The sequence below is a fragment of the Sprattus sprattus genome (genome assembly GCF_963457725.1).
Source record: "Sprattus sprattus genome assembly, chromosome: 6".
Lineage (NCBI taxonomy): Eukaryota > Metazoa > Chordata > Actinopteri > Clupeiformes > Clupeidae > Sprattus > Sprattus sprattus.
Genome location: NC_137925.1, coordinates 30,456,949 through 30,469,940, shown reverse-complemented (window position 1 = coordinate 30,469,940; position 12,992 = coordinate 30,456,949). Strand labels below are relative to the sequence as shown.

The 12,992-nt window shown below is 41.8% G+C and overlaps 1 protein-coding gene across 1 annotated transcript in view; it reads left to right on the top strand.

Moving 5' to 3' along the window:
* LOC308367432 (A disintegrin and metalloproteinase with thrombospondin motifs 2-like) overlaps positions 1–6,193 on the top strand; it is a 167,871-nt gene extending 161,678 nt beyond the window's left edge. The window contains exons 22-23 of the mRNA XM_080841340.1: positions 939–1,004; positions 5,005–6,193. Of these exons, the coding sequence (XP_080697466.1) occupies positions 939–1,004; positions 5,005–5,939 (1,001 nt within the window). The 3' untranslated portion in view covers positions 5,940–6,193. The remainder of the gene's footprint in view (positions 1–938; positions 1,005–5,004) is intronic.
* The last annotated feature ends 6,799 nt before the right edge of the window (positions 6,194–12,992 follow it).

Sequence of the window (12,992 nt, the reverse complement as noted above, 5' to 3'; positions counted from 1 at the left end):
CAGACTTCAGGGTTTTAGCCAATAGTGAAGAGCACCACATGTAGGGCACCACAGAGACCATGGGTGTAAATGTGTTGGAGTAACTGGAGTAAGAATGTGTACTGTTTAGTGAGAGCATACTCTCAGCACTTACAGTGGGGAAAATAAGTATTTGAACCCCTACCGATTTTGCAAGTTTGGCCACTTGCAAAGAAATGTGTGATCTAGAATTGTATTGGTAGGTGTATTTTAACAGTGAGAAACAGTGATCAACAAAAAAAAATCTGAAAACTGCATTTTATAACATTTATGACTTTATTTGCATTTGATGCAAAAAATAAGTATTTGAACCCCCAAGCAAACAGCAAGAATGCTGGCTCACAATGACCAGTTATGTGCCCAAGAAGCACACAGATTAGTCCTTATTAGGTCTAACAAGGTACACCTGATCTCAACTGGTGATGTTTACAAAAGAAACCTGTCCAAGGAATCATACTTCACACCTATAACCTCACCACCATGGGCAAGACCAAAGAGATGTCCAAGGGATAAGATTGTAGACCTGTACAAGGCTGGAATGGGCTACAAAACCATTGGCAAGCAGCTTGGTGAGAAGCAAACAACTATTGGTGCGATTATTCGTAAATGGAAGCAACACCAAACAAATGTTAATCACTCTAGGTCTGGGGCTCCATGCAAGATATCCCCTCGTTCAATTACAATTATAGATCACACATTTCTTTGTAAGTGGCCAAACTTGTGAAATTGCCAGGGGTTCAAATACTTATTTTCCCCACTGTATGTGGGAGGCATGCACTGCAGCAGTATCATATATTTAGGAAACTGAACTGAAATATAATGAAGGAAATGTCTGAAGGGGGGAGAGAACTATTTTCTGTTGTTAAATTGAGGTAACATGACATTTGGATACCCCTTTCTCTTCCTTTGTTCTTCTCCAGGTAACTTCTTGATCCAGTGGCTGTCGAAGCCTAACTCGCGCGACTTCACCCCAAAGATTTCCCCAAGTAAAAAGTCCCTCCCGAGCTTGGCACTGGCCTTGCGCTGCATGCCCTCGCTCAGCTGGACCCTGCCCCTGTCCCTCTGCCTCTCTATGCAGGGCAAACTGCCCTGACCGGCGAGCTTCTGTGGTGTGGTCCCTCCTCTCGCAAGGAGGTTTTTGTCCGACAGCAGGGGCTGAAGGCTGGCAGACTCCTGTGCTATTTCCCCCTCTTTCCTTCTATCACTGTCTCTCTGCTATCTTGATCTCCTCTGTGGAGCTGTCTTGTGAAACACTGACCAGTCGGGGGAAAACAAAAAAAGTCAAACGTCAAGGAAAAAAGGTGTTTCATAAAAGTGTACTGCAGTTTGATTGGTAGCGAGAACAGGTGGTGAGTGAGTTGGTTTTAAGTATGGGAGAGAAGGAAACATTGTGATTGGGCGCCCACCACAAGCTGTTGGGTTGGCTTGGCTTGGGTTTACACTCCTTTGATGGCACCCATTTTTACATGTTGCCATCATCTTAAGGGAAGGGTGGTCTGGAAAAAAGAAAAACAAAACCAAACAAAAAAGAATGAGGAAAGCTTTATTGTGAATGTGAACTCGTCACAATGAGGATGATCTTTGCTAAGTGCTCATTTCACCACATAACAGACTATTGAAACACACAGGCACATGCAAGACGTTGTTCAGCTCTTAAATAGGGAGCACTGTTTAAATGCCATCCTGTGTGGCTGGCCAATGGTGGTGAAGATGAGGTGATTAACATGTTTCATATTAAAACAGGGTCGAGGTTTTTCCACACAAGATCTATCACCATTCCACTTCATCCTCCATCCTCTCTCGACTGTTAAATACCGAATTGCAGCTTATTTGTGCTTGCAAATTATAAACATATATATATAAAGATAATATATACATAAATATATTTGTACTTATATATGAATATAAATCTATATGAGTCTATATGAACAATAATATAACTAATAATTAATTTTACCCTGAATAAGCTGTAGCTTATTTGCCTAACCCTTTGGACTGCTACTGATCGCTCCGATCCTTGACTGTTATGTTTTACATGAATACAGAAGAAAATATTGAATTATGAAAAAGGTGAAAAGTGTTTCGGGGTTGAAAGTGGACTTCTATTATGCAGGACATGTTCAGCCAGTTGCCTCAGTGTTGTTTTGGTGTCAAAAAAGAATAGGAGGACGTCTCACTTTGAGTTTCTGCCATGCACATACGTATCCATTGCACAGTGAGTTTGGGATGTGTGTATGTGAATGTGCCTGCATCTGGGTTGAGTCAGTGTTTATCATTTTGCGTGTTTACATATGAGTGTGTGTGTTTGCGTGTTTACATATGAGTGTGTGTGTGTGTGCTTGCGTGTTTAGATATGATTGTGTGTGTTTGTGTGTTTACATATGAGCGTGTGTGTTTGCGTGTTTACATATGAGTGTGTGGGTTTGTGTGTTAGCGTGTTTACATATGAGTGTGTGTGTTTGCGTGTTTACATATGAGTGTGTGGGTTTGTGTGTTAGCGTGTTTACATATGAGTGTGTGTGTTTGTGTGTTTACATATGAGTGTTTGTGTTTGCATGTTTACATATGAGTGAGTGTGTGTGTTTGCGTGTTTACATATGAGTGTGTGTGTTTGTGTGTTTACATATGAGTGAGTGTGTTGCGTGTTTACATATGAGTGTGTGTGTGTTTGCGTGCATGGTCTTTTATGGCAGTGTGGTTTGTTTGCATATACGTGTGATACGTCTATTTGTTATGTTGGGAGGTGGTGGTTGTGCGTGCGTGCCTGTACCCATGTGTATGTTTGGGATGCGTGCATTTTAAGTGAGATCCTGGCAGATCTCCAAAACCAGAACATGATATATGGCAAAATACCTCATAAACCTCATTGTTTTTTATTGTGTGCACACGTGTTTCCTTTCTGACATTGAGCGTAAGAACTATGCCTTACACTGGATTGAATGTAAATGGCATTTATCTCTGAGGGCGGTGGCTACGCTCACACAGGTGTGTTTTATCACAAACTAAAAGAGGCAGCTTCAGACCCCCAAATTTACAACAAACACAAATTTCACAACACAGGCCAATACATATTTTAGGCAATGGTGGACTGAAGCCCAAATCTTGAGTATTACATTTGTCAGAGAAAGAGTTTAAAATGGACACAAGGCATCTCCTTAACACTTCAGATTTGTCATTGTTTTGTGAACACATTTCTGCTGTGATTATGTAGCGAGCTATCAGAAGTCATGTGCTGGAGATGATTGGGAGAAAACTCAAAAGGAGGATAAAGCCAGATCTTGCAGTGTGATACTGTATATACCATTGGTGTTGACTGTATTTAATAACGTTCATGACTGTTAATTCCTTACTTCTGAAAAAATGATAATATTATCTACTATGGGTACCTGTTTCTGTGGCTTCACTGGCCCGCTGCGCCTGGCCACCTGATGTGGGGATAAAACGTTTGGGGCAAATGTTTGGGAAACATTCAGATGGTCTTACGTGCACTGCGTCTATATGCACTTTGATTTATCAGGGAAACTTTATTAATGTTTTGTAAATGTTTAATATATGACACTTAAACGTGCCATAACAGTTTTTACATCATCATGGGAAACCTGTATTTTATTTATTTAACGACCTATTTATTTATTTAATTATTTATTTATGTATACTCATTCTTTGCAGTTGGATTGATTTCAAAGTAATGAAGTGTTTTACCAAAGTGACTGTGAACTTGTACCTTTCGATACAGTTGATTTATTTTTATTAAGAAGTCTATATATAAATATATATATATATATATATAAACATAAATATATATTACTGGGGGAGTCCATTGTTTCAGTTTCTGTCATAATCAACTGCAAAAGTTGTAGAAATAAAACAAATGCGTCAAAGAAGAACTTATATTTTATTTTCTCCTCTGAATTGTTCATGAATGTGACTAGTAGAAGAGGGAAGAGAGAGGAAGAGTAATTCAGCAGTCTACACAAATCTTAAATAAAACATACCAGAATTGTCACAAATTTGTAGCAAGTGTGCCATGATCAAGACACATCAAGTTAGAAATATACAATCTATATGTTTCGTTTGCCTTTTACATGTTCTCTGATCCAATGAAGTGTGCTTTTAGGCCTACATGTTCCGAAGTTAACAGACACTCACTAAACTGACACTCACAAAGTACTGCCCAATTTACATGTGCTAGTGTGGAGAGCTTCCAAAAATTGCAAATACAGGGGGGAACCGTTGCCCAGCGGAATTATTGGCGTCCCATACCACACAAGGACCCAGGTTCATGTCCAGCCTGAGGTCATTTCTCGAGCCCACTCCCCATCTCTGTCTCCCACTACTACCTGTTTACTCTTCACAGTCCTGTCAATAAAGGCTCCAAAAGCCTACATCAAATAAACAAATAAACAAAGTTACATTGTCTGCTTAGCACAGTTGAATTGTAATCATAGTGCAGCTAAGATACAGTGCTTCAAAAACTATAAAAGGTTTGTAGGTAAATATAACATTGCCAGAATGCAGGTTCACACTGTGTTTTAAGAACAATACCCAATTAAAATGTTTCTAGGTTTTCTCCCATCAAGAAATTATACTAGTTTAGTTTCTTTGAATTTCTATTAAACATTCAAATCCAATCCATTCTGATTGGGCTACTGGTATATGATAAGATGTTAGACCCCATGTCAATGTAGGGATCCATTACTAGAGGCGGTCCCTTGATGCTGAATGCAGCCAATCTTTCATGCCAGTTGCTTTCTGCTGCATCAAACAACTGCTTGCCTTTCTTTCAGACTGACCCCTGCATTCTTCTGCTGTGCCACACATACACATTCATAACTACTTGATACTGCCACATAATACTAAACAGGGTTTTATTGATATTGAACATAAGCAGTCGTGCTGAACAGGTATTTCTTGATTGCATGTACATGCACTTTGTGAGCTCAAGCCTGTGTCTCAGTCTCACCTCTCTCTTTCCTTATTTTGCAGGGCACCATTGTCAGAAAGACAGGTCAGTGTTCTGCCGTATGGAGGTACTTCGCCAGTACTGTGATCTGCCTGGGTACCAGCGCTTGTGCTGCAAGTCTTGTGCAGCCAAAAGCACAACTTCTGATCAGTCTAAGTTAACCACACGTTCCAGCCATTCTGCCAAGCATACAAACGCCACCAGTGTAACCCTCAATTCCAGCCATACCACCCAGAGTTACAGTGCAACCCCTTTTAGCACTAGTCAGAAGTCCACCACTTTTACCATTACAGATGATCCCAGTAAACATGCCACAACTCCCAGTAGCCCTTTCACCCACCTCAGCAACCTCCCCACTGATCCAAGAGCTCCTCATGTCATCTCAGCCAATGATGGCATGGCAGAGAATAGCACCATCCTGTCACGTCTTGTGACGACCACCACTTGGCTTGAATATACCCCAACTAAAAGTCCAACACACCTAATGGACGACTCTTTGATAACCAGCACTTCAGTTCCAGTTGATGACTCCACATTCACAAACCCTGCCAGTGAAGATGATGGCATGGATTTGACCACGCCTGGCTGGATAGAAGTCACCGAACACTTAACTGAGAGTCTGACCCTTCCATCGACATCTACAGACCACAACAGAGAGGAGATTTTCACATCAACTTTGGCCATGACAACAACAGCGATTACATCAACAACTTCACCAGTTACATCCACAACTTCAACCAGCAAGCCAACCACACGGCCTGAGGTGACAAGTGAGGGCAACGGCATTAATATTCCCTTCCGGATTATTGGTGTAGACAATGATGTCCCCCTGAACAATGTAATTTCCCAACGCGGCCGTGTGTTCCTGAGAGAGCGAACAAGGAACAAGCGTATCCAGCAACTCCTCGAGGAGAAACGGAACTTTCTTTTGCGCCTCAAACGGGAGCAGGCTGCCTGACCTCCGACCAAAGTTTATCCGTCAACAGCACACTGAACATATCCTCCCCTAGATTGAAGTTATTGATTTAATCCCGCTGCTGTTCTTGGTACTCCATCAAGACAATACAAATATGGTACTCGTGCTTCCTCAACGCTTAACAATGTAGAGGTTGGCAAACTGAATTTTGTGGAATAAAGAAACCACTGGAAAATGTTTGCACAATAACTATGGTTGGAAAAAGCTCCACTCAAGGCATTTTACATTCAAAGCAATTCATGACATTTTCTTAATTTTAGAGGTATTGTTTTGATATAAAATGAAAAAAAAGATTTTTCCCAAGTTTTTCCAAGTATCCAAACAGATTTAGGCACATATGTTTTTACTTATCTCCATGACAGTCAAGTGATATGTTGCGCCATTAACCATATACATTGTCTTAAAGGGCTTCACTTAGGCAGACTGTAGCCTTCCAATTAAAACCTCCAAATTGCAGCTCATAACAATGATGATTATGCTAAAGGTAGAGATAGCAACGCCATAGACTGCAGTCTTTTTATTGTCACAATGAATTCAAGGGCTCTTTGCCTCAAATGGATCCCTGTAGGAGATACAACATTATTTACCATTTGTTTTAGCTGTATTTCGATGTTCTTTGTTTAATCCCAGTCATACCTGACTCTAATTGCCTAACTGCTGTGCATGTCTAAGTGCAGCAACAGCACTTTCAGAGGGAACCAGGGACACTGATGTGACCAACCAGAGTTTAGGTCTAGCACAGATGTTTATTGTGAAATGCGATGTGTAATGGCCCGTAAGACCAGGGCAGGTCAGCGTATGGGTTCTTGGGGTGACCACATTTTCAAAACATCATTATAAGCTGACTATTCAAACAAATGAAATGCCATTGGATAGAAATGGGAAAGTGTCTGGTTCTGACTGGGGGATATACCACTTGTTTATGACTGACACGCAGCAATCAAGAAATGGGTCTTCCTAGTGACAGGTACTAAATGAAAAAACTGATGGGGGTGATATTTTGTATATCACGATGTGTTGATATCAGGATGTATTGAAATATATATAGGGGGATTGTTTGCACAGGGATTTATAACGTTATGCTGTAGGTGTCAATCCCTTATCACGTCATCAAGGTTTCTCTAGTATCACTGTGTGTATTCATTGCAGGGAGTATATCCATCCATCCAGTGCCGTGTTGGAGGATGAAAAGAAGTCATGTCCAAATCAATTGTTCTTGTGATGCACCCACACCTATTGATTCCCTTTCTGGCCCAATTAAGTTCCAGGAAATGTGACTGGTGCTATCATTAAATGTTGTGTGTGGGCAGGTGCTTAAATGTGTGCTGGACATTGCTACTTTGGCTGCTCTGTGATCGGAGACACTTTGAGGGAATTTAAAGCAATAATTTTCCTTTATACTCATTCAGGGAAGCGGGTAATGCCACAGTTATGAATTATGTTTGTCCTTGAGAATAACCTTGCACCTTAACAATAATCATTTGCCCAAAATAGATGATAACAAAGGGATAAGGCTAAAAGAATTGTGCATTTCATTTATCTTTATGTTGGTGGCTATATATTTTTAATGAGACTGTTTTCCATATTGTAAATAATATTTTGAAAGCAGGGAAAAAAAATCTTCAAATAAAAAAAAATATTTTACTCTTTGCATCTCATAGAGGCTTTAAAGAGCAATTATTTCAGCCTTATAAATGGGTATTTGCCATGGTTGCAAATACACCATTTGTTGTACAGTAGAGAGTATATGTACATATGAATGAAAATGTAGTATTTATTAAAGTTTACATACACATTTGAATTTGCAGAACAGATGGCATGTGTGACTCCTTTTTTGGATTTACTCTTCCCTATCGATGTTACAGTGATGCAATATATTTTGCAGATTATATTTTCAGTCAAAGGGGGTTTTACAAGCAGCTCTCTATTAAGGTTTTCTTGGTCTTCCAGACTTCAACTTGAAACTTGATACTTGATCACATCATGGAAACAGCTACCAGCTAAGTGGAGCCTGTGCTATCTTCTTGTAGCCTTCTCAGAGTGCTGTGCAACTGCTAAGAGGAGCCTGTGCTATCTTCTTTAAGCCTTCTCAGGGCCAGATTTACTAACAGAATTGCGCCCATTTCAGGCGTAATTTCTAGAGTTAGGAACCGTGTATAGAAACGCGGTGCACTTGGGTGAAACCGCAGATTGCCCGCTGCTAAAGCGGATAGAGGCAAGTTGCGCTCCCCGTCTTATACACATGCATAAATGGGAGGGTATAATGAAAATGGTTGTTCGTCGCAAAGAGATGGGAGGAGATACATAAAGTGTGCCTAATTCTGCCTGAAGAGAGGGCGTCTCTAACTTGCCTGAGAATTCTCCGCCTCATAAAAGCAGGTCTAAACCAGGTAGAGTTTAAACCGTCTTCTTTGCCTTAGTGTGGACGGAAGGGCTAAATGGAGAAATATTTATTTAATATTTATGCGTTTCTATATTTACCCGGGTTAGTGTCGTCGGGGTCTAAGCTTGCTGTAACCTCGTGAACCAAAAGCTCTAATTCTAATTCTTATTCCAACTAATCATCCATGGTGGCAGGAACAAGCAGGCCCATTCTCCCCTATTTTAGCAGCATTTTATTTGATAAATACCACGCAAAGGCAAAGGCGCTGATTACGCTGCACTCTCAAATGTATGTAAATGAGGCCCTCAGAGTGCTAGGCAACTGCTAAAAGGAGCCTGTGCTATCTTCTTCTAGCCTTCTCAGACTGCTAGGCAACTGCTAAGAGGAGCCTGTGCTATCTTCTTCTAGCCTTCTCAGAGTGCTAGGCAACTGCTAAGTGGAGCCTGTGCTATCTTCTTTTAGCCTTAGTGCTAGGCAACTGCTAAGAGGAGCCTGTGCTATCTTCTTCTAGCCTTCTCAAAGTGCTAGGCAACTGCTAAGAGGAGTCTGTGGCTTCTGATTGTTGGAACAAGGTCTGAGGAGTCAGGATATTTATAAAATGTTGAAACTTGCCCCAACTGCCATCACTAACGAGGACTGTGAACAATATATGGACCTAACAAGCTAATTAAGGTCTGAGATCTTGGGAAAGGTTATCTTAGAGCTCAACTCAAACTAATTAGGGTCTGGGATCTTGGTAAAGGTTATCTGAGAACTCAACTCTCTCTGGGGGCCCAAACTCTAAAATTGCACCAAACAAAAATGATTAAAATGTTGAAAAGAATGTTTCATCTTTAACGTTATGCCTTTTGGAGAACAGTTTATGTTCTATTCACCATTTTGACCAGGGGTGCCCTTGCATGCCACTGTACTAATTCCTTGAATGACCCTGTAATTGTCTTCATTGGGTTTGCGGTATACAGCCATATAGACTAGAATAGACAAGGTGTTATGTAGTATGTCTCTGCTTGATTTCTGAGATATATTCATTCGGATCATGGTGCTATTTTAATGTTCACAACTTTTAGATATACAAATGTGAGAATTGACCCACACAATCAAAACAGCTTAGTGGCATCTGCTCATATGTATCATTCCTTTTGTTGGGAGGGTTGTATTCCTTCACCACATAATGGAAACATTTCAGGCTATCTAGAGTGAATCAGTCATTTTCATATTGGCTAGATATGAAACAAAAGGAAAGAACATACGAATTGCATATGTTACAGTGGGGAAAAGAAGTGCTTGAACTCATGCCGATTTCGCAAGTTTGCCCTCTTGCAAAGAAATGCGTGATCTATAATTGCTGTGCTGACCAGCTAGCAGGTGTCTTCAGTGACATCTTCAACCTCTCCCTCAGCCTGTCTGTGCTCCCCACCTGCTTCAAGAGGACAACCATCGTCCCTGTGCCTAAGAACACCAAGGCCAGCAGCATGAATGACTATCGCCCGATAGCACTGACCTCTGTCATCATGAAGTGCTTCGAGCGGCTGGTCAAATCATTCATCTGCTCCTCACTGCCACCCACCCTGGACCCTATGCAGTTCGCGTATCGATCAAACAGGTCTACAGACGACGCCATCGCCCTGACAGTGCACACCGCCCTCTCCCACCTGGAAAAGGGGAACTCGTATGTGAGGATGCTGTTCATTGACTACAGTTCGGCATTCAACACCATCATCCCCTCCAGACTCGTCTCTAAGCTTGTGGACCTGGGACTAAACACCTCCCTCTGCAAATGGATCTACAGCTTCCTGACGGGGAGGCCACAGGTGGTGAGACTCGGTGACCGCACGTCAGCCACAATGATCACAAACACTGGCGCCCCCCAGGGCTGTGTGCTTAGCCCTCTCCTGTTCTCCTTGTTCACCCACGACTGTGCGGCAATGCACAGCTCCAACCTCATCGTGAAGTTTGCTGATGACACAACCATCGTAGGCCTCATCACTAACAATGTTGAGTCAGCCTACAGAGAGAAGATCACCTGGTCTGCCCGGAAACGCCTCTTCTTCCTGAGGCGACTCAGGAAGTTTGGCATGAATCCAGACACCCTCACCAACTTCTATAGATGCACTATAGAAAGCATCTTGACTGGTAGCATCTCAGTTTGGTTTGGGAGCTGCACAGCCATGGACCGTAAGGCCCTACGCAGTGTGGTCAGATCCGCTGAGAACGGCAGGAAACTCCCTTCCCTTCAGGACATCTACCTCACAAGATGCCTCCGAAGAGCTGGCAGGATCCTAAAAGACTGTCACCACCCATCCTTCAGACTGTTCAGCCTGTTGCCTTCTGGTAGAAGGTCCCGAAGTATCCGGTCTCGCACCCGCAGACTGGAGAAAAGTTTCTACCCTAAGGCCATCAGACTCCTAAATGAACAATAATGAACAATAATGCACTCTCATCACTTTACACTCGCCACTTTCACTGCTGTTTGCACTACATTTGCAATATTGCACCACCCACACACTTGAAGTGTCTTTGTCTCTGTGTTCAGGTTATTATGTGTATAGTATGTTCAGTACAGCTAAAAATATCATGTAGGTATGTTTATCTGTTTAGTATGTGTATTTATGTTTAGTATGTGTATTTATGTTTAGTATCTATATTGTATATTTATTGTTTATCTAGTAGGTCTACTACTCTGTCTTTCATATTTTTATCTAATGTCCAGTACTTATTGTTAAGTTATGTTATGTTATATCATGTTGTTGGAGTACTTATATGTTTATATGTTATGTCTTGTTATGTTATGGTAGTGTGGTATGGTGTCCTGTCCTAAGAATTTCAGTGCCCAGTCCTACTCTGTTGTTCTGTGTATCTGACAATAAAAAGATTTGACTTGACTTGACTAATGGGAGGTCTATTTTAACAGTGAGAGACAGAATATTAACAAAAAAATCCAGAAAACTGCATTTTATAACACTTATGAATTAAGTTGCATTTGATCGCAGCAAATAAGTATTTGAACCCCTAGCAAAACATGACTTAGTACTTGGTGGAGTAACCCTTGTTGGCAACCACAGACGTCAGACTGTTCTTCTAGTTGGTCACCAGGCTTACACACATCTCAGGAGGGATCTTGGTCCACTCCTCTTTGCAGATTCTCTCCAAACCCTTAAGGTTGCGTTTTCAATAGGAGGGAATGAGGTTCACGCCCAATATTCCACAGAACATGACCCTATCCATAGTCCCCTGTCGGGGAGTCGTCCTGTACCCTTGGCAGAGAAACAGCCCCAAAGCATAATGTTTCCACCTCTACGCTTGACAGTGGGGATGGTGTTCTTGGGGACATATTCAGAATCAGCATTCTTCCCCCTCCAAACGTGGCGAGTCGAGTTGATGGCAAAGAGCTCAATTCTGGTCTCATCTGACCACATCACGTCTCCCAATCCTCCTTAGAATCATTCAAGTGTTCATTGGCAACCTTCAGACGGCCCTGTACATGAGGTTCCTTGAGCAGCGGGACCTTGCAAACGCTGCAGGACTTCAAACCATTACGGTGTGGTGTGTTGCCAATGGTTTTCTTGGTGACTGGGGTCCTAGCTGCCTTGAGATCATTTACCAGCTCCCCCTGTGTAGTTCTGGGGTTATCCTGCACGTTTCGGATGATCACCGATACTGCAACAGGCGAGATCTTGCATGGAGCCCCAGACCGAGGGCGACTGACAGGTGTTTGGCGTTGCTTCCATTTGCTAATAATCACCCCAACAGTTGTCTGCTTCTCAACCAGCTGCTTGCGATGGTTTTGTAGCCCATTCCAGCCTTGTGCAGGTCTACAATCTTATCTCTGACGTCCTTGGACAACTCTTTGGTCTTCCCATGGTGGTGAGGTTAAAGGTGTGTAGTATGATTCTTTGGACAGGTTTCCTTTATACACGTCACCCGTTGAGATCAGGTGTACCTTGTTAGGCCTATTAAGGACTAATCTATGTGCCTCGTGGGCACATAACTGGTCTGTGGGAGCAAGAATTCTTGCTGTTTGGTAGGGGTTCAAATACTTATTTGCTGTGACAAATGCAAATAAATTCATAACCGTAATAAAATGCAGTTTTCTGTATGTTTTTGTTGAGTCTTTTGTTAGTCTGTCTCTCACTGTTAAAATAGACCTACCATTACAATTATAGATGTGTCATGGTATGTGTCATAGGTACAGTATGATACAGTCAGAATGTCAGTATCACTATGTGACATAGGTACAGTATGATACACAGTCAGAATGTCAGTATCACTATGTGACATAGGTACAGTATGATACACAGTCAGAATGTCAGTATCACTATGTGACATAGGTACAGTATGATACACAGTCAGAATGTCAGTATCACTATGTGACATAGGTACAGTATGATACACAGTCAGAATGTCAGTATCACTATGTGACATAGGTACAGTATGATACACAGTCAGAATGTCAGTATCACTATGTGACATAGGTACAGTATAATACACAGTCAGAATGTCAGTATCACTATGTGACATAGGTACAGTATAATACATAAGGGATAATGTATTGTCCGGAGGTCATTCTCCAAAAATAATTCCCGACGGGCGAACAACACCCCGACGCGCAGCGGAGGGTGTTGTTTCGTCCTGAAGGGAATTATTTTTGGAGA